The sequence below is a fragment of the Geospiza fortis genome, unplaced genomic scaffold (genome assembly GCF_000277835.1).
Source record: "Geospiza fortis unplaced genomic scaffold, GeoFor_1.0 scaffold403, whole genome shotgun sequence".
In the NCBI taxonomy this organism is placed as follows: domain Eukaryota; kingdom Metazoa; phylum Chordata; class Aves; order Passeriformes; family Thraupidae; genus Geospiza; species Geospiza fortis.
This window is the reverse complement of record NW_005054336.1, coordinates 3,226,138-3,247,851: the sequence shown is the minus strand read 5'-3', so window position 1 is coordinate 3,247,851 and position 21,714 is coordinate 3,226,138. Positions and strand designations below refer to the sequence as shown.

General features: G+C 39.3%; 2 protein-coding genes across 4 annotated transcripts in view; one reads left to right on the top strand and one right to left on the bottom strand.

Annotated features, from left to right (window-relative positions):
* Positions 1-10,783, top strand: part of BCAR3 (BCAR3 adaptor protein, NSP family member) — a 63,292-nt gene extending 52,509 nt beyond the window's left edge. For all 3 annotated transcript variants that reach the window (XM_005422079.3, XM_031057893.1, XM_031057892.1), the window contains 8 exons: positions 567-1,009; positions 1,568-1,668; positions 3,399-4,039; positions 6,697-6,812; positions 7,596-7,767; positions 7,962-8,085; positions 8,935-9,144; positions 9,923-10,783. In XM_005422079.3, coding sequence (XP_005422136.1) covers positions 567-1,009; positions 1,568-1,668; positions 3,399-4,039; positions 6,697-6,812; positions 7,596-7,767; positions 7,962-8,085; positions 8,935-9,144; positions 9,923-10,110 — 1,995 coding nt within the window. In that variant the 3' untranslated portion in view covers positions 10,111-10,783. The remainder of the gene's footprint in view (positions 1-566; positions 1,010-1,567; positions 1,669-3,398; positions 4,040-6,696; positions 6,813-7,595; positions 7,768-7,961; positions 8,086-8,934; positions 9,145-9,922) is intronic.
* Positions 10,784-11,214: 431 nt separating this feature from the next.
* The window catches only part of FNBP1L (formin binding protein 1 like), a 43,739-nt gene continuing 33,239 nt past the window's right edge, over positions 11,215-21,714 (bottom strand). Inside the window, exons 10-15 of the mRNA XM_014307440.1 lie at positions 17,037-17,146; positions 16,320-16,452; positions 15,774-15,868; positions 15,124-15,272; positions 14,582-14,740; positions 11,215-13,541 (exon numbers count right to left, since the gene is read on the bottom strand). Of these exons, the coding sequence (XP_014162915.1) occupies positions 13,534-13,541; positions 14,582-14,740; positions 15,124-15,272; positions 15,774-15,868; positions 16,320-16,452; positions 17,037-17,146 (654 nt within the window). The 3' untranslated portion in view covers positions 11,215-13,533. The remainder of the gene's footprint in view (positions 13,542-14,581; positions 14,741-15,123; positions 15,273-15,773; positions 15,869-16,319; positions 16,453-17,036; positions 17,147-21,714) is intronic.

The window sequence follows — 21,714 nt, the reverse complement described above, 5'->3', positions numbered from 1 at the left end:
GGGCCAGCTCTGCTGCCACACCTGCACTTGGCTCTTGGCGTCCTTTTTATCACATGAGAGGAATAACTCAGAAAAACAAGGTGTCTTTGACTCTTCCTGGTCAGTAGTATTTACATGCAGTGTTCACAAAGAATAAAAAAGAATTAAAGCTTCTGTCACATAAGGTAACAATGAAAGGGCAGAATCCAAGATCTTGTATTAATGGCTTCTAACTTTCAGTGTGACTATATTCAGATGCTTTAATCTTAAAATCCTGGGTCACTGCTTTCCCTCCATGCCTTATTTTCTATTACCAAACTAAAAGAAATACACATACAAAAGTGGATCAGCTTCTGTCTGCTGGCTCCCTCCAAGAAGCCCTTTCAGATCTCTGTTGTGGGGTGAGCTTTTAATTAAGAATTGGAGACATAGTTCTTCTACCACACTTCATGCTTTGCTTTGTATTTGTGACTTTATGTATTCTTGCAGAGTAGCCAAATTAATTCCTGTGTTTAAGAATATTTTGTTGTAATGTATTGTTTTCTGATTCTGGAAGTAATTTTTTATGTAATTCTTTTTCCTCAAAGGTGGCAGAAGGCCTAGTTCAGAGAGATGGAGATTTTCTGATTAGGGATTCTCTCTCCAGTCCTGGAAACTTTGTTCTTACCTGTCAGTGGAAAAATACCCCTCAGCATTTTAAAATCAACAAAACAGTTCTAAGGCTCAATGAAGCCTACTGTCGTGTTCAGTATCAGTTTGAACTGGAAAGTTTTGACACTCTCCCTGGCTTAGTCAGATACTATGTTGGGAACCGTACACCAATATCAAAGCAGAGTGGAGCAATTATTTTTCAGCCTATCAACAGGACTGTGCCTCTCAGGTGTCTTGAAGAAAAATATGGTGTAACTCCAGTCCAGCAAAAAGAGCCAAGCACCCCTGGAGGAAAAACGGAAAGTGCAAAAAGGCTGAGTCTTGGTATATCCAGCATGCAGTCCCCGGAGCAGAGCATACCCAGAGGAAATCTTCTGAGGTACCTTAATTTTGCTGTCCTTGTGGAAGGAAATGGAGTAAGTGCATCAGCTCCTGGTGGAGGTGATGTGAGTTTTCACTCTGACTTGAGATGGAATACTGGGCATGAGGGTTTGCTGATTTTTAGCAAAGGATTGGCAAATGTAGGCTCTGGAGGCACAACAGCACTGCAGTGACTTAGCAAATCCAGACCATGTAAGACAAAGGATTAAAATAACATCTTGCTGCTGCTCCAGAGCAGTCTGTTTTTCCATAGTTGACTCCTGAAATAAAAACTCCAAGTGTGGGATAATGGATCCTAATTTCAGTGTCTGAATCAAATGTTCCATTAGAAAGGAAATACCTTCATAAATGCTGCAGGGTGACACATAGTATAGCCCATTTCACTGCCACTACAACAGCAGTTTAGGAATAAATGAAGTACTTTTTATTATCATAAGCTGCCCAAGTGGAAAGCTAATGATCCTTGCACTGGTTATGATATATTCTGGCAGTTAGATATGTATTTTAAGTGCTGCATATATTGATATGTTTTTGTTTGCATTTTTGTTTACCCTAGAAACAAAGAAAAAAGTGGTAGCCAGCCAGCTAGTTTGGACCATGTTCTGGAGAAAAGATTCCCCTTAAAGGCTCACCAGTCAGAGAGCTATCTGCTAATAGGTACGTTTTGTAATTAGAAGTTTTGTACTTAGAATCGGTGTGTGTCCAGGTGGTCTGTTACTCTTCAGCCCAAAGTGAGACTGCTGAATGTTCTGAGTACTGTAAATACTTTATATTAATGGCCACTGTAAACTGTGTTAACACATTGCTTCGCTTCAAGTCACTGGAACAGGATTTTTATTTACTATGCACCAGGTAGTTGAGAACCTTAGCACCCAACTCAGCAGGCTTCCACACCAAAGAAATGACAGCTGTGGTTGGCATTAATACCTTTTTTAATGGTATTACCTTTCCTCACTTCTGCTTGACAAGAACTGACTTGTTTCACTCATGTCTTTCTGACAAAACATTTTTAAGTAGAAGTGGTGGTTCATGGAAATTCTGGTAACCACTTTTTCTCAGGGTAAGCTATGCAGATGAGGTAATGTTCCTCACTAGGAGAAAAACACTGCCATGGCTTGTGTACTCAGTTCTGTTCTTCCATCTCACTCAATCTCTCTATCCTCCATCCCTTTTGCTTTTTGTTCCTTTTGCTGCTGTCTGGTTCTGTGGCCACTGTCGTCCTAAGCAAGGGATCCAGGCTGTGATAACACTTGGGGCATTTCATTTCTCAGATTGTTCAAAGGTTTAAGCAGTTGTTTCCATACTAAAACACTTGTGTATAGAAGCTTGCAATAATGCATCTCTTCCCATGTGGACAAACTAGTATTGACTTCCAGGGCTGCTTGTTTTGAATGTGGTACTGTTAAAATTCTTCATGCCTACTGTAGGTAGTTCTCATGACAAAGAGAACATTAAGTATTTGTACAGTGAGACTGTATTTTGATAGAAAGAGAGTGCTCCTGTGTTTTAACAGTGGGATGGACATTTATTAGGCAAGTTTCTGTCCCTCTATTTGAATTGATTGTTCCAATCCATGGCTGCAGATACTTTTATTTTGGTACTACAACAGCCTGAAGAGTTCTGCTATGCATTTTGTCATAGGATCCTTTGAGCAGGTCCTGTTATCATATTGCTTAAGGGTGGTGACAGCCTGTGATTTGGAGTTTTTGTTTTCTATCTGTAATCAAGCAGCAACACCCACACAGTGCAACTGGCCACTTTGCTTAGATACCAGCAAATGCACCGAGAATTGCAGGTTGGGAATGTCTGACACAGGACTCAATCCTGTGTTGGATGCCAAGGGTACAAGATGAGGCATAAATACACAGAGGTACATGGATGCAGCTCTTCAAACTAGCTCTGTTTCACAAAAAGATTAACATTTCTGAAGTTCATTCCTTCCATACCTTAGTTCAGGTTCAGGCTTGACTTTGGGAAGTTTTGCTTTCATCTCAAACTTGTCATTCTCAGAAATGACTCATCTTGTATGTGATACAGCTGGAAGTTGCTGTTTTTATAGCATAGATCAGGTTACAAAGAAACCTCCTGTTCCAAGCCATGGAGGCCATCTAGCTCTGACAGGATAGCCTATGTATGCAGCAGGGACTGGAAGTGTTGTCAGCATTACCACAGAATAATACTATGGTGCAGCTGTTGCATGTATTTGGGATTTTGGGAGTATCAGCAAGTGAATGGAATTTGCTGGCTAGGTCATTCCCCAAAATACACAATTTTGCCAGCAAATAATTGACATGATCTGTCAATATTATCCTTAGAGGAGATAACCCTGGCACAGGCACCAGGAATTGTACATATTTTGGCTTCTAAAACACTGTTTTCCCCTGCAGGTTCAAGACATCCATCTCGATTACCTGAAGCAGATGCAAACTCCTGTCCAAGCTCACCTGCATTTAGAACAGGCAGCGAACCATCTCTAAGCCCCACAATTGTTCAGAAAGTCATCTCAGAGTCACAGCTAGGAGAAGCTCTTAGAGGATCAGACAGTCAGCTCTGTCCAAAGCCTCCCCCTAAACCCAGCAAAGCCCCCATGATGAAGCCCCCAGATTCTCCTTTGGCTTCCCACAGCTCTGAAGGACACTACTGTGAACTAAACATGCCAGATGCCAGACATCCTACAGCAGCAAAACAACCCCTGTGTCAGAAAAACAGCTATGTGGAACATCTGGCACAAAAGGAGAGGGCAACATTCAGGAACTCTGAAACAAGCTATTTGATCCTTGATGATGATCCTGCAATGAACCCTGCAGATCCTTCAGAAGCTCCAGCTGAGATGGCTGAAGAAGACAGCATCTTTTCTGCACCTGTTTATGAGACAGAGTCTAGTTTTAAACCAAATGATTTTGAATCCAAACTACTTCCTCCTGAAAACAAGCCATTGGAAACATCCATGTTAAGAAGAGTTAAGGAGCTCTTCACCAACAATAACCCAAAGATTATTGCACAGCACATTCTTAGAATGGACTGCAAGGTAAAAAAATCATGTGTTTTATTTTATACTGTGCCAGTTTAGACTTTTTAAAGAACTGATTTGAAAATAATAATGGGTAGATTGGCAGCTAATGTAATGTTTGTATTGTTTGCAGGAATATTTAGGGTGTTTGTTTTCCGTTTGAAGAATAAGAATATTCACAAACTCTTTGGACTAAAGCTCTCTCATCATGCTTGACTTAAGAACCAAGTTATTGAAGTTCCATATGTCTTTTAAATCTCCTATCAGTTGCTGCATACCTGTGATTCAGCCTTTCTCCTGTATTGGAGGAAGAGCTCTATATGCTGTAAAGCACTGTGGGGAGAACTGCTCACAACAGGAAATTGCTGGTTAGGGCAAAGAGCAGGCAGACATTACCTGGTTGCCACATGGTCATGATATACAATGTTCAGTGGAATCAAATATTTAAACTTCTAAAACCAGCTGCTCTTCTAATCTTCATCTGAGTTCCTCTCTTACAGCTGGGTAGGTGATGTGGGAAAATAGCTATCAGGACTTGTGCTCTTCTCTCCTGTGAGAGAACTGTGCTAGTGGAATTGCTCAGAAAGATGTAAAAAGCCACAAAGATCTGTTTTTCACATTGTAGACTTTGGTCAGCTGCCAGGAGATGAGCTAATGGATCAGAATGACAGGAGAATCATCTCCTAATGAGATGATGATTTTGTGTAATTAAAGGAATGTAACTGCATTAAAATCTGCATTACTTTGCTGGCGTGACTGAGTGCTGTACGTGCTGCAGAGCAGCCACAGGAAACAAATGCTATGGTGGGTTTCTAACCTCCAAGCTTTGTTGGGCTTGGCCAGTTTTATTCTTTTTAAGAAGAGTTTGAGAAGCAGCAAAATATGTAGCTACTTACTGGGCATTGCAGACAGGAAGGGAAGTGGGAGTGGTGATGCTCCAGAAGCAGCCCATCAGTAGCACTCTGCTGGTGCTGCTGCACGGATGAAGGTCTGAGGAGGGGGCAGTTCCCTGGAGCAGCCGAGTGTGTGAGTCCTGCCAGCTGCTGGGGGCCTGCCAACAGCACACACAGCTTTTGCCTTCCTCAGTAGCACTGCTGGCTGCTGCTAAGTGAGGCTTCATGCAGACAAGGTGACTCAGAAAAACTCAGCTCCACAATGCCTAACTCTTGTCAGAAGTGGTAGATTGAGGTTTCTTTACTATGGTTCCAAGAGTATGAACAGCATTCTCTAACTTTTTCCTTCTGCCTTTCTGCCCTAATTTATCTTTAATATATGGTTAAAGAGTATGTTGCTTAAAGGCATAGGATGTGCATGCCTTAGAGAAGTAGTGAGTTTACATGTATGTATATAATATTCAATTAGCTCATTATTAGACTCCTTATTTTAAATACTGTAAACTTTGCAATGGAGGTAAGGCACCAAGTAGCCTGCTGGAATTAAGAGTCATTGGAGGGCTTTGCATAAACAGATTTTTGCATTTTGGAGCAGGAACAGTAACTAGCTGGGACAGGTAGAGAAGTCTGTTTGATGTTCACCTCCAAGTGCTGAGCCAATGCCTGTCATTTACTGGCAACTTGTTGCATAGACTGCTCTGATAAGAACTGCATGATGCAATGGGATTGGCCTGTGAATTGGGCCAGAATGAATGCTTTGTACTGAGATCCCAGGCTAAAGTTCATGTATCCTGTGTGTCATCAGTAGTTCAGTTTGCCTTTTAAATAATGACATTTCAAATAAAGAATCCCCCATATGGTAAGTGATGAGGTGAGTGTTTGCCACTTGCATACCTGTGATGGACTAGCAACCAGTGTCTTCAGGGGCTTCACATCACTCCTGCTTCTCTAGAAGTGAAACAGGTTTTTCTACAGGGCTGTTTTGTCCTGGTGAGGCTTGTTGTGCAGCCCAGATCACTTTCATAATTTCACAGCCAAAAAAGCCTGCTGGTGGGTGATAGCCAGAATATTGCAGGCAAATTGGTTAGTAAATATGTTAACATACAGGCCTTAAACCAGCAGATAACCCTACACCATCATGTGGTTTTGCTTATTATAAGCAGTTATAATTGCTATTGAGATAACCAGTAGCTAATACAATTTGTTTAAAAGGCAAAGACAAATTGGTAAGGGTGTCAGCTTTCACACACTGACTTCCTTAGCCACTCAACATTGTGTCCTCCTTAGTCCTTTTTCTAATTAATCTTTGCAAACCTTTGTGAACCTAATTCTTCTTTAGGACCCTGTGGTGTAACCAAAAATATTCTGAGCAGTAGTTTTTTTAGAAAGGAAAAAGGCAAAGCAAGCATGTATGTCCTTAAGGCAAAGAGTAGTGCCTCTCTGACAAGGATCAGGCTGAGATTGCATTGCCTTTCCTGGAACCTGCACAGTAATCCCTTTCTGGAAGCAGAGGATGGAGTTTGATAAAGCATTGTGGTTACACCTTCTATGTTTTCTGATGGCTGTATCATTTAAAAAAATATTTCCTTGGCTTTTTTGTGTAAGGCACTGAACATGCATAGGTTACAGCTTTTCTCTGATGCCTGCATTACACTGTTGCATGCTGTACTCTTAGCTCTGTATGCCATGCACTTACATGGAGAACTGCTCTATGGCTAGAGTTTTTTGGGTGTTTTTAAATGTTAGTTTTAAAATTCATGCAGAGTTTTTTGCACTTCACAGGTGGCAAGGATAGTAGAAGTTTCTGAAGAGATGAGGAGGAATATGGGAGGGAACTCTGGTCTTGAACTGATCACCTTGCCTTACGGACATCAGCTGCGCCTTGACCTGATTGAGAGGTAAATGTTCCTGTTCCTCATTGCCAGGGCAGGTGACCAGAAGCTCAAAGCATGGCTGCACTGTCCTCATTTCCTTCAAGAATGCTCTCCTGCATGTTTCCTGAATTCACATGTACAGATTATTTCTGGAATGGTATGTACATTTGCTTTGATTAGGAAAGGATTCCTTAAGGTCGTAAGGCAACTCTCCCATGTAGTACAGGGAAAGGGGAAAGGTGTTGAAAGCAGGAACAGCTGAATGCCATTAGCTCTCCTTTACAAGCTCAAGGAAACTAAAATTCAGGGGATCTATAATCTGAGCACGTAAGTGGTGTGTGGAGGAGACTGAAAGGTAGTATCCTTCTGCATGTGGCAAGAGGCTAGAGGATCTAATAAAGTAAAAAAGTATTAGCAAAGATTTCTGAAAAACCTCTGCACAAGTAAGGGGGAACATTTAGGGTGTTCTGATACACATTTTCTGCTTCATATTTTAGTAGTTTGATTGCTGAGATATTGGGGGGGGGTCACAGGATTGGAATGTGGAGGACAAAGGGAACTGGGGCAATTTTCTGAAGTGTTCATTCAGTGCTTGAGCAGAATTTCGTGTAGTTAGTAGCATCTCAGGAGATTTAATTAAAACATTAATTGAAAGCCTGTGTGTATTTATTCCGTAAGTCATTATTGGTTTTGGTGCAAATATGTTGGTAAGACTAAGTTGCTGGGCATGCCAAGATAAAAACTGATCTTTGAACACATGTAAATTTAATAATTTGTAACTGGTTGCATGAATTGTTTCACTTACAGGCACAATACCATGGCAATAGGAATAGCTGTTGACATCTTGGGTTGCACAGGAAATGTAGAAGATCGAGCAGCAACATTAAACAGGATTATCCAAGTTGCTGTGGAGTTGAAGGAGTCACTAGGGGATTTATATGGATTTTCTGCTATTATGAAAGCGCTGGAAATGCCACAGGTAAAAATCTGTTTTGCTTTATGTTCCAAAATGTGGAGTTGTTTGATGGCTTATTTAATTTAATTTGAGCAATTTCTTCAAGACTAGAAAGAACATCAGAATAGTCTTCATGACTATTCTGTGACTTTGTGGCTAGTAGTGTACTTTCCCTGCTGTGGACCCAGTAATAAGTATCCTCTATTTTGCATGAACAGGTCAGTAGATTAGAACAAACCTGGACGGCTCTAAGACACTGTTATACCCAGACTGCCATCATGTATGAAAAACAGCTGAAACCATCTTGCAAAGCTTTGCATGAAGGACAAGATGAGTGGACTAGTGAGTATGAGTGACATGGGTTTTATTTGGCATTTTAACCCTCTCCTTACTGATTTCCTGTGTGGGGAGATAAGGCAGCTGCTCTTTCCATTGCTGTGCATTGTACCTTAAAATTATGTAAACTTGTATAATGCCATATGATTATGAACAGAAGCAGCGTCTTCCAGCCAAACATCAGTATGTGTTTGTGTTGCCTGTACCTCTGCAGAATATAACATTTTTCCCACATCCCTACTTCCTCTGTGTTGAGCAGAAGCTGACACATTGCGTCATCTTGCCAAAAAAACAGGGGAAAAAAGACTCTCTCCTCTCCTCTGGCAGATTTTGCTTCTTATTAGCTTTGTCTTTAGATCAGAGGATGAATCCTCAAACAAAAAGGATGGGTTAGGTAATTCTGGTCAGAGTAGGTGCCCCTGTGCCAGATTCACTGTAGCTCTAGTTTCTAGAGGGACAGAAGGCAGAGAAAATAATTTCTCAGACTATTTCTTCAAGAGAACAGGTAGACAGTGAAAACTTTTTAGCTGCTTGGATATCTTTTATTGGAATGACCAATTTTGAAAATGTTTAAAATCTGTGCCACTGTCTAGTAATTCAGCAGGACTTTCCTCTCTAGCAAATGCAGCTTTCCAACACCAATTGATGTTGGTCTTCTTCCCCAACCAGTTCACTGGAACTTGGTATGACAGGTATATTTAAGGTAAGGTTTTTGAAGGCTATCTGTCCTCCATTTGAAAGATGGAAGACAAATAGTAGTTTCCAACATAAAAAAGGACACTGCAGTTACAGTACCTTCTTCAATTAACAATAATGTCTGATGATATGAGATGTATTATTGTTACTGTATTCCAGAAACTCTCAGTGCTCCACAGAACATAACAGTGCCACTGCTGATGCCTCTTGTTACCCTGCTGGAGCGCCAAGCTGTTGTTTTTGAAGGCATGGAGCTGTGGGAAAGCAGTGACCAGAGTGGTGAAATAATGCTCAGGCACCTGGGCATGGCGCGCCTGATGGCACAGCACGCCGAGACCTTCCGGCTGAGGGCACAGCAGCTGCTGCAAGGTAGGAGAGAGAGACAGAGAGGCTGCTGCACTGCCACCCCAGCTGGGGCTGGGGCCTGCCCACGGGCCCCTGGAGGTCAGAGAAATTCTGCTCTTTGGCAGGAGCTGAGAGAGCAGTAAGTGTCCTGCAGGAAATTCAGTCTCAGGACAACGTTAATATTGTTTAAAAGCAGACAGTAAATTACTCATCACTACAGTAAGTCTTTTTGCTAAACATACTCAAAGTTCTCATGACTCAATACGCTGACCCTTCTGGCAACTGTGTGCAGACTAAGGATAACTTCCTGTCTTCTGTACAATATAAAATTCCTACTCTGATTATTACAGTTAAAACACCGCCCTAAGAGTCTTTGCAGCAGTGCAAGTTGCAGCACTGAGACTGTGACCACTTGTGGCCAGAAAGCAGCAGCATCATAACAATATGACTTTATTGTTCAAACTTGCAGTGGATAAGTTAAGGGAGTGGGGAGAAATACAGTAATTTCTGCAGGCAGCATGTATACATCAGTAATTATATTTAAGGTCTGACTACAATGACAGTTCTAGACATTAGAACTGAGCAAGGCTAGCCTATCCCAATGTCCTTAAAGCCATCAGTGTTACTAGAATGTCAAAGCTGGAAAGGTTTTTTCACTGTTTTATGAGCTAGTTAAAATCATTGTGCAAACAGAACCCAGTGCACTACAGCTTATCTGGAGAGAAGACAGTTTAAAAGCCATTTCTACAGAATAAAAAAATTTGCCTGTTGGTGATACTGTGGCATTCTTTTTACCTACTAGATTTCCAGCCAGATGAAGAGCTGAGTGAAATCTTCAAGACAGAATTTCAAATGAGATTGCTGTGGGGCAGCAAAGGAGCACAAGTTAATCAAAGCGAGAGATACGAGAAATTCAGCCGGATCTTAACTGCACTTTCCCGAAAACTGGAACCTCCTCCAGTGAAGCTGGTGGAACAATTAAGTATATAAGACTCTGGAAACACTATTTAAGTGATATACTTGAAATAACCTTAGCATTCTTACGGCAATTTGATACTGCACAAACTTCTTGCATTTCACAAGATGTTTAGAACTTTTAACTGCACAATGCACACTTGTTTTAAAACTACTGATTTCTAAACAAATTATTTATTTACTGTGTCACCAAGTCATTTACTGATTCCTCTAAACAGGAAATAAAGGTTATCCCTTTATTTCCCCGAAGTTGCAATGTTTTAATGATGCCAAGGAGTAATGGCATTGGCATCTTAGTATTAAGATGAAGCAAATAGTGTAAATAAAATGATAGATTAATTATCTGACATGACAGGAAATTTGTTGTATAATAGTCCTTTAATGAATATAAAACCACTGTAGATAGAATTGTGAAGTGTATCTTTATGGAAAATAATTTGCATATTTACAAATCACAAACACTGCAAGTTGCAGAAATGATCCTTTATCTGTGACCAGAAGGCTCAGACTTCACTGTGCCTATGAAAGCAGTCTGTGTCTGTGTTGGGACAACTTCCCCTTTTTTTTAAGAGAGCCTCTGTAGTACTTCAGCTTTTGCTGGGGCCTGAACAACAGCTACGCTGCCAGGAACGAATGATGAAATGGCAAGAACAAACAATGCAGATAATTAAAATGCTTTCAGACATGAGTAAATGTGGGTGTATGTATGCATTAAACTTGCTTCATTTACTGAGGTGAATCACTTTGGTAAGTACTTTTTCCTTGGATGAAGACAAAGCATAAGGTGTTACCACTTTTTAATAGGAAATCACCATGCACACAATTCGTTATACAAAAGAGTCTTAGCAGCAAATCCCACTTTGTTATATACAGAACTGGTGACAAAGGGTTGTCCTGAGATGTTGTACAAATATTTGTCAGGGCTGCATGTGCTTGTTGTCAGTAAGCCTATTTCTTACAGCACTGGAGTACTGGAGTAGGATGACAACAAAACCAACACCAGATCTGTTCCTCCTAGCTACAATCACAGCAGAGGCTTTACCTCCAGAACAAGACTTTACAGACCTCATAGTGAACATGTGCCTGTCAATCTTAACAGAAGACAAATGGGGAAGCTAATTACTTAGACCATGAAAAGATTTTTTTATTCCATGAAAATATTCTCAACAGAGAACACTATTTTTAAACAAAGCATTTAACATTTAGGAAATGAACATGTGCACAAAAAAGGATTAAAAAATTACTGGAAAATGTCTGATTCTTTAAGACAACTCACGTTCAGAATTTTAGAGTAAGTGATTTATAAGCTGTGCAAGTACAAATGCTTTTTCCTATGTTTAATAACCCTCATACAAGTTGCACTATCCCTCTTGAAAGCAACCTGCCTCCAAAGAAAGCAAATCCTGGTTTCAGAAAAACAAACAGTAGTGTGAAAAGAACATTTAATCTTTTACCAGGAAGTGTTATTACTGACCTCCGAGGCTGTTAGCCAAGCAGACCACAGGCCCTTAACCAGAAAATACACAGATCACATTTCTTCCTCTTCACAGAACTACAGAATCACAGAATATGCTGGGTTGGAAGGGACCCCACAAGGATCACTGAGTTTTCTCCAAAATAAAAAAGTACTAAATTTTAAAAAAGAAAAAAAAAAGAAAAAAAGAAAAAAAAAGAAAAAAACCCCAATCCCAACAACCCCCCCCAAGAAGCCCAAACCCAAAAACTACCTAAGTAGTTTTGTCAGTATTGAGTAATGTCACATTATATAAATAACCCTGTATACAAGATCCAAAAATCTAAACTTTAGAGTTTAATAGGCCCCATAATACACTAGGTCAAGCTGTGTAATAGTGGTATACATAACAAAATGAATAAACCTCTACACAAGTCACTCAAATTCAGTTTTACTGGTAGTACAGTTCCTAATAACACTGAAATGAAAAAGAATCCAGCACTGCTGCTTCCACATATTGCTTCAGACTCCAGAAAAACAGGATGTTTTAATCATTATTCCATAATACACTGCCAAACAGCAGGTGGCTGGGTTGACAAGCTTGTGTTGATGTAAGTGTCCCTCCCCCCAACATCTCTAGTCTAATTCTTATCACCCTAATCAATCATATATGATGTATTTTTTAATAGAACCACAAATGGGAGGCAAGACAACATAAGCAATAGGGGCACTGCAGACAACTATATTTACACGTATAAACATATCCAAATTTCAATTGTTTACAAGTAAAAGTGCACAAAGATCATTACGAAGTATCACTCAAATGTCACCTGGTCCATACAATGAAGCATCACCTGGAAATGGACTAGCACTGCAGTAATTGAAATTGGAACATCATAGTGAAAAACTAAAAGACAGTTTCCATAAAAATCTTTTAAAAAAATATTAAAGTCAAATGAAGAGATACACGTTTCAATGTATAAAATTCATGGATGCACCATGTATCCAGTAAAGTAGAGCTCTAGAAAACACCTACCGTGGCTACCTCAGCAGCTGCAGCACTGTGAAAGAGCTGAGACACAAAGCCCTTTGTGGGATACTGTAAGTGGTAGTGTTGGCAAACAACAGATTTAGGCACTCTAGTTTAAGGCAGCAGTTGAATGGCAAGTGGTTGACTTCTGAAAACAGTCATTAACTTGCAGTGGTGAATCCTCTGGTTGTGCTCCAGGCTGTCAGTGCTCACAACAGGTTACTGAAGGGCTGAAGGTGGACCACAGTTCTAGGAGTTTCTCTTGATTGCATTGTAGGCTAGAGCTGAGATGCATTATTCCCCCAAATTAACAAAATACCTTACAGTCGCTTATCAGTTATGCCAAACATCTGGAATGTAATGATGGTTGCAGTGGTATTGTTATAGCAGCATACATGGATACTGGGATGAAACTCTAGTGCTGAAGATATTTAAAGAAAATGATTTGTTACAAAACAAGATGAGCAATGATGGCAAAGTGTTACTCAGAACATGCCTGACTGTCCTAGGCATGCAGGAGGAGGTTAACGGCGAGCATGGAGGTGGCACAGGCAGACTGATAACTGACACAGGGCTCTAAATGACTGCCAATAAAAGTGAGTTGGAAATGAGCATCATTGAGAAAATTAAAATGTTGCACAAGCTAAAATATAGTTTGTGCACCTGGGACAACCTAGGACAATGAAAATAAAGCAATTTTAGGAGCAGTAGCCTTTTTGCTCTGGTTATGGAACTCTATTTTCCTGCACAAATTGAAGATTTTGTAGTACATCCTTACCTATATATGGAGATGCTAAGATGTTAGTGACTACTAAATGTATGTCTGCATGCATTCATGCAACTAGCTTGTCTCTTGGGCCTCCCAGTCTAGTACCCCTCCCCTCCCCACCCCCACCCCCCCAGCAGCTGCATGTAACCTCCTTCAAGATCTCGCCCATTTTCTCAGATACCCGCTTCAGGAACCTGCAGTCCAAGAGGAAAAAGAAAAGAACAAAGTTACTGAAGGCCTTTAGAAGACAGAGAAGCGTGCTCAGTTCTAACAGGCCATTCTCAGTGGCTAAACATTAGCCTTCTACTTAATGCCACAAATTCTCATTAGAAATACAAAATCAGCTTTTTTTTTCCCAGTAATCAAGTTGTGCAATGCAGCTTCCAATCCTCAGTGATTTAACAATGAGGATAACTACTGTACATTTAAGACACGTCTTCACACTAAACACAATACAATTCAAAGACTTAGTTTACAGGCACAGATTAAGACTATAAAATCATTCCCTCATCAGGAGCAGAGAGTTTCCAGTAAGACATCAAGCACTACATGTGATCTTTTTTTGTTTGTTCAAGGTATCTAGAGTTAAAACAATGACATCATGTCCAATACAGAACATTCTACATTACAAGTACTGAAAAGGAAGGAGATAGGTCAGTGGACTTTCTGTCCTTCTTAATCATAATGTTTTTTCCTGAGTATTTTTGTTGAACTTTCAGAATCAGAAAACATTTTCCTGTTTAAGAAGTGAAAGCTGCCAAGTATTTGCTAAGGAAGGAAATTAATAATTTTCAGTAACTGAGTTCAGTTAGTTATTAGAGGAAAAAGATCTCTTTTTTAAGAATAGAGTTTAAGTCATAAAAGTGGGAACAGTAAATCTTAGAGATCTTTAAAACTTAAGTATTTTTTCAGTTCTCTATAAAAACTAAGAATTCCACAGAACAAGCAGGAATCTTGGTCTTTTGCATTTCAATAGCTGAATTGGATTTAGTGCTTTGTAAAGCCGGAAAGCAGAAGACATTGGTCAAAATTACAGATGTAAGATGCATAATTTAATGTGGTCATCTCTGAAAGAACTACAGCTAACTCCCCATGGAAATAACAGATCATTGCTGACTTCTGATTCTGTAATTCTTTCCATGAGTCTGTATAACTTACAATTTTTCCACTATTTTCCCTGGGGAATGTACAACTGAGAGCTGTCAGTTTTACTGTTAGATATAGGTTACTGCACCTTTGCTGTTTTTCTCTAGCGTTACATCTATATATGATGTTGGCACATAGCCTTCCTCTCCATTATGTCTTCGAGCTCTTGTCCACCCATCTCCTTTGTCCTCCTCAATAATGTACAAAATTTCCCCTTCTTTCATTGCTAGGGTGCCTTCATTATGACCTGGAAGAACAAGAGGCAAGGAATTCTTACTGTTCAGACAGAATTTCACGTCATCTTTTTCCCAAGGCATAGTTTCCAAATTATATATAAACAGGAAGCATGAAAAATCTGTGCAAGAGAACATATGGCCAAACAGACTTAGAAAAAAACCCAGTCCCAATTTGTAAAGCTGAGTATTTTCCAATAGCTGTGCTAATATTTATCTTAAAACAGCACAAGTACTGCTCATGAATTATAGTCATTTATAAAGTATCTTCACTGATCTTTTCAGCAATTAGTTACTCACACATGTAATTTCCTTTAAATCATTTTACCTGTCTTCTTTATAACAAATCATCCATGCCTTACAGTCAAAGAATCTCAGTGCACGTGGTTAACCTTACCATCAAATGGATATATTGCCTTGCAATGTCCTATAGCTGGTAATGGATCATCATCTTCAAACTCATCATCAAACTCATTGGGATGAGCGTGCTGCTGTGGTGGGCCACGAACCTCCTGGTTGGCATCATCCGTGTAACTCCCTTCAGGGCTACAATGCAATGATGGGAGCATGAGGACTCTGAGCAGTTCTTACCTCCATCCAAAACTCACAACATCCATGCATCACAGAAAGGGCAGGTCATGGATATTGTACTGCAATTCCTGTTAGCAGCTGTTATATTACTGTCAGAGGTGATTTACTGAAAAAACTCTAGCAAAAGCTTAGACTGAATTCTGCTTGAGAAACAAACATAAATTTGACAAACCTGTCTCCACAGAACGTGGAAAACTAGTGAGCCTTATGCAATGGAATAACACAGGTTGAAAAGACACTGCTATTTTATGAGCAGGTGTTTCAATTAGATAATTTTATATGTTATCAGAATGGCAGGAAGAGACCTTTACAAGTCAGAACCAGTTAAGATTTTCCTTTAGAAGGAAAGGAAATTTATCCACTCGGGGAGGATAAGTAACCCATCACTCCTGTAATCTGCAGAGAGCTGCACAGACTCTAGCACAGGATCTAAAGCAGTGTAGACAGAATAGTGACCTCTCTCGGCCCTGGGTGACAAGGTGGTTGATGTCGCTGCTGTGCCGCCTGTCGCTTCTGGCTGCTACTTTACCTTCGACTTCAGAGAGCCAGGCCTTGGGGAAAAAAGGCAAATATTGGTGTCAAAGAAAAATTGATTCTAAACCAGCACATTGAACAAATGCATTGAATTGCAGACAGTTCACAGCCATACAGAGATTGTGGTCAGATGTCAAGTCTCATAATTACCTCACGCAAAGCATGAACCTATCATTTGTGCTTAGCCTATGCTCCACACTAACCTAAGGAAAAAATCTTTAATGACATGTGAATTTCAGAATAAGTGAATAATAATATATTCTTCTGAACAGTTTACATCTTTAATCATGTACATCTTTAACTGGCTAGATGAACATACTTGAAAATACAGCACCCCACAAAAAATTGTATCAGGACATCTACTCTTCAATCAAGTAGTTTTTCTGGGTGCTGTATTTAAAATCTGTAAGGCAAAGTACAATTGTACCAATCATTTACATTTTCCAAGAAACTGTTTTAGAATCTAACCTCATTCTTGTGTATTTCCATCCGAAGACGGTCCATATTGCTCATAGTCTCAGTTAATTTTGGTTGCAAACTGCTTGGATCACCCATCTGTGGATTTTTTTCATAAACATCCTTCATCTTAATGAGGGCATCTCTAAAAACATACAAACCATTACAATAATTAATATACCAGTATTGATTCATTAAAGCTGAAATAATGTGTATGAGATCCTGAACTGTGATTAGATATCAAGCACAGCAATGAGGAACTGCTGGTCTTCATACCATGCCTAAATCCTTTTCCCATTCTGTAATCTCAGCCTTCTGCTTTCCTTTCTTGTGCTGTGCCCAGGCACACAAGGACTCCAACTGTTGACTCTTACCTGTCCAGTCTCAGTACTGTTTCCATACTGTTTGTTATATACAATTTCCTAAATATTGGTCATGTTCTGTTCTTAAAGCACAAAGTTGCAGCTATCTTGCTCAACAGACAAACACATCTTTTAACACACCATTTTAGAGCCAATGCTCCCTATGCAGTATTAGAATCAAAATGAGTATAACAGTAAGGCAGAAGGAAGCAATATTAACAGAACCTACATACAACAAACTATGAACTTAAAAACGTTTATTAATAGCCTGTCTCCTAGCTTTTAAGTGCTGTTGGCTTAGATAGAGGACATCAAAAAAAAGCAGAGAGAGAGAATCATGACAGAACCCCCCAAAAAATGCACTCACTTTTGGTCTGTTTCCTTCTGTAGCTCTCTGTTAAGTTCATCAATTCTCTGCTGCAGTTTCTTGCGTCTTTGTTCTGGAGGGAGATGGCTGAAATCTTCTAGTGCAGGGCCCTGCAAGCAGAAACCCCATGAAACAAGCTACCACATGCACAGGTCTGGGCAGCTGAACTGACATACCCACACATGGACAGTGCTCACTGGAAGCAGATGGACCTTCTTAAAAACTCTACTTGACAGACAGCTCTACAAAAGACTGCACAGAATAAATGCATGTTCTTGCTGCCAGAGTGGAGTCACTCAGTCAAGGTGCTTTCTGCCTTCTGTAGCAGTTGGCTCACAGAGGTAACTCAAAATTTCTAGACTTTATTTTTCTGAAGTCATATACCTCCTCTTACATCCACTGCACTTAAAGAAGATTAAGAAAGGACAGAATAATTCGAGTCAGAACAAAAATCTAAGATGCGTATATAATAATTATATACATATATATAAATTGTTTCTTTCTCTGGAAAGTGTTCTGTGGTCATTTGGATGGTATGAAAAGAAAAATACTGTATTTTGGATCTTCACTCCAAAGCACGATTATAGTTCTCTCCCAGAACTTTAGCAATCCTGGAAAACATACTAAAATTTACAAAGTTCTGATGAATTTTACCTCAAGTAAAACTGGTTCACAAAGCACAGAAAAAACCTTTGTAATATCAAAATTATTACTTAAATTTGTTTACTTGACTCAAAACTTACTCAAATATTCCTAGTCACCTTTCTTACAGGAGAAGAAAACAAAAAAACCGACAACCAAAAAACTTCAGGGAGTGAAAACACCCTCTTACTTCCCAGACTTTAAAAAAAAATTGTAAACCAGCCAATTTAAGACCACCTATTGTTATGAACCCAAACCTGCAAACTGGATTGCAAACTTGTGCCAGATTATAATAAGCAGGATAGAAGGGTCTGGGTATGAAATGCATGGGAAGGGATTTTTATGTATCTTGCAAGTTTGTTGTGAAAACTCTTCCCCTCAGGGTGACAGACATGGACAGTGTTAAGAAGGAAATATGGTACATGTCTTACTCACCACAGAGTTGGTTTGCTGGGTTTTTTTTTTGGTTTGTTTGGTTTTTGTGATCCCATTTGCCTAAGGAAGTTTGTTTTAACCCAAGAAACCCACTTGCCATTCCAGTAACCCTCCATGGAGGCAAAGCAAACTGGCCAGCATTTCTTTTGTCAAGAAGAAAGTTTACAGAAACTTGACTGTTCAGATTTTGACACAAACCTTAGCCTCAGATGCCAAGTTTCCAATACCCCCCTTTAAGAACTTCTCACCCCCTCAACTTTTCTGCACTTGTAAAATCAATCTCATTACTTTTTAAGAAGGGAATATAAGGCATCATAAAAGAAAGAAAATCAAGATATGATGTTTTCAAAATAAAACAAGGGTTTTCTTTCTGGAGGAAGAAGAATACACCCTGTGTATAGTCTCAAAGTCCAGAGATGAAAAATGACATAAACTCCCTATTCCCTTCAGAAAGTCTCCCAAGAAAACACTGCTAAGTGGAATATACTACAAAGAAACAAAAATACTATCATGTCCTCTCTATCATTCTTGCTTACAGGTTGGTTTAAACCAGAGTATCCTAAAGATGAATCAGAAGAACACAGGGGTTTTTTGTGACTTTTTACTGATTTACCCTGCAATACAATATTGATTAAGGCATGATTTTATTTAATGTAAGTTTCCTCTATTTCTAAGCATAAAGGTCCTCCCCTGCAAATTTTTCTTCCAAATTCAAAGGAGTGTAGTATTCAGTATTTCTTCTTTACACAAATTTTATAATCTTTTCATATACATATTTTATGCTGCTCAAACAATTTTCCTAACAAAGAAAAGTCACCAAGTATTTCCACCATGACCAACTTGTGAATACTGGTCAACTCTGAAGTCCCAAAATTGCAGATTTAGTTGCAGCCAGATCACAAGTCTAATGGCCTTACATTAAGCATGGATGATTAAGAAGACTGTGCATATGAGTGGAAAATCTGAAGATGTATTTCAGCATCTGACTTAAAGCAGTTATGATATGGAAACACTTTCAGAAGATTATTTTCATGCTATCTCAGCAGAAGTACAGCAGACAGATCAGCACACGGGCTTACCATCTTCACCGACCACTGCACAGTTCATTTGAAAACAGAAAGAAACGGGAAATTATTCACATGCAATGACCAGTTACCAAAGTGACTAATGCCTAAAAATGTATTTTTAAAAATCACTTAAGGATTGAAGTTTTCATTTATAAAAAATATATTTTACTGTAAGCACAATAAAATAATTGCTTTAAGAATTACTGATTAAAAAATACTAGGTGATAATGGGTACTTTTAAATTACAAAATTTTAACACACAACTTCATTGAACTACTTTTGAATTTTAGTGTTCTGAATAAAGGGCTGAGCCTTCTGTTGTAGGAAAAGAAATACACACACAGCCAACATTACACAAAATAGCAGAATTTGATGATGATGGACTGATCAGCCATATACAAAAAAAATTTTAATGATAGCTCAAAATCCAGTGCATTCACTCTTATAAATGTAGTTTTTGCAATATATTTAGTTTATTATCACAGGAGATCTAGACTAAACAAAGACATTTTTAAAGTCAAGAAGTAATTAATTTTACTTTCTGAAAACAGCATTTGGGTCATCGTTGTTATCTAAAATTGTTTTAGTCCAGATAAAAATAAAGACATTTAAAGAGTAAAGACTTTATCCTTAGAAGAAGCAAATAAAACGGGTGCCAGGAGCTGAACCTTGGCTTTAACATTCACAGCATTTTGAAGCTCTACCATGCTTTTAATGATTTGAACAACCCCTTCCAGAGAAACACCAAGCAATTTAGAAGACAGATATGTCAACTTCACTTTTGACCCTGAGCAATTTTTAAGGCTGCTGCTTGGGACACATACGCATTAGAATTTCTAGCAATGAGGGACATAAAGCACCTTCACAAACAGTATTTTGGCAGGAAGCTTGAAGTCCAGAGATGCAAAATGACATCAACAAACTTTCTGTTCCCTTCAGAAAGAGTCTTCCAATAAAACTCTGTTAAGGTTTAAAGATCACTGCTGATACTGCAGATATTTTATGTACCAAGTGGCATCAAGCACAGACCTCTCTAAGCACTAACACTGTCTGGAATTGTTAAGATTTCAAATGAGAAGCAGCAGGAGGTACCAGCAGCACTAACACTGGCTTACACCTTCTTTCAATAACCTACTACACAGCTACTGTTTGCTGCTCCTGCTCTGGAAAATGACAGGAAAATGAACTGCGTGAAACACAGAGTGGAGGGACACTGGGTCTGTGACCTCCAGCACCTTGACTGAGATCCTGTACAGGGCCTGTTAAAACAAAATGACCAGGATGCTTCACTGGCTGATGGATGCCAACTCACAGATAAAGCTCAGCAGAAGCAAACTGAGCACCATCTTACATGGGCAGATGGTCATAGGACAAAGGGGAACATTTTTTAACTGAAAGAAGATAGATTTAGATTAGATGTTAGGAAGAAATTCTATATTCAGAGGGTGGGGAAACACTGGCACAGGTTGCTCAGAGCAGCTGTGGATGCCCCATCCCTGGTAGGTTCACGGCCAGGTTGGATGGGGCTCTGAGCAGCCTGGTCTAGTGGAAGGGGTCCCTGCCCACGGCAGGGGTTGATCTTTGAGGTTCCTTCCAAACCAAACCTTTCTATGATTCTATATGGTTTAGTATTTCTGCATTCTTTCTGGTTCTATATGGTTTCTATTTCTGCATTTCCAAGTACCACTTGGAAATAATTTTCCAGGGACAAAACACATGGGAAACAGCATCACATACTATTAAGCATTTAATCATTGTATATTATAAAGATAAGACTGATCAATGAGATTCAAGAAAAATCTATTACTAGTCCAATATACATTTAAGTTCAAAAGACTTTAAAATATGCAATAATGTGGTCTTTGTTAAAATGCTTGCAAGGAAATTCAGAATATATGTAAATTAAATGCTCATTTTTGAAGATTTTACAGAGATGAAGCCTTTAATATATGGTACACTGGAGTGAGTCTAGATCTGCAGGACCCTAGTAATGTTTCCTAATGTTAAAGAATTATTAAATTTAAATTATTTAAAGAGTGTATTAATTAAATTTTACAACATGAAGAATGTATTTAAAAATCAGTAAAGATATGGTTTCATGTTCCATTAGCACTCTGTAGTAGTTAGATGATCTTTCCCTTCAAAAGAGATTCCAGAACTACTGGTAGCATTGACTCCTGAGGCAGGAGTCAATACTTGTAGTGATCCACAAAATTGAAGTGTAATCAAGGCCTGTGCCATTCCACCAACTCCCTAATCCAGGCAGCTCCTCCCTGAGCACTGAAGAAGAGGCATTACCTCCCCAACCAGACCCAGTTAGGAACTAATGACTCGGAAGGGAAAGGAGACTCTGCCTGCCACACAGACTTAGAGGAACACAAGGATTTTCTACAAAATGGCAGTGATAGAAAGGCCCTCTCTGGGCGCCTGAAATTAGATGCCACAACATAACTTAAAGATAAATAAAGTAAGTTTTAACTGTAACTCACTCTGCTTCACATTGACAACATGGGAGCCTCTAAATTGTAACTTTA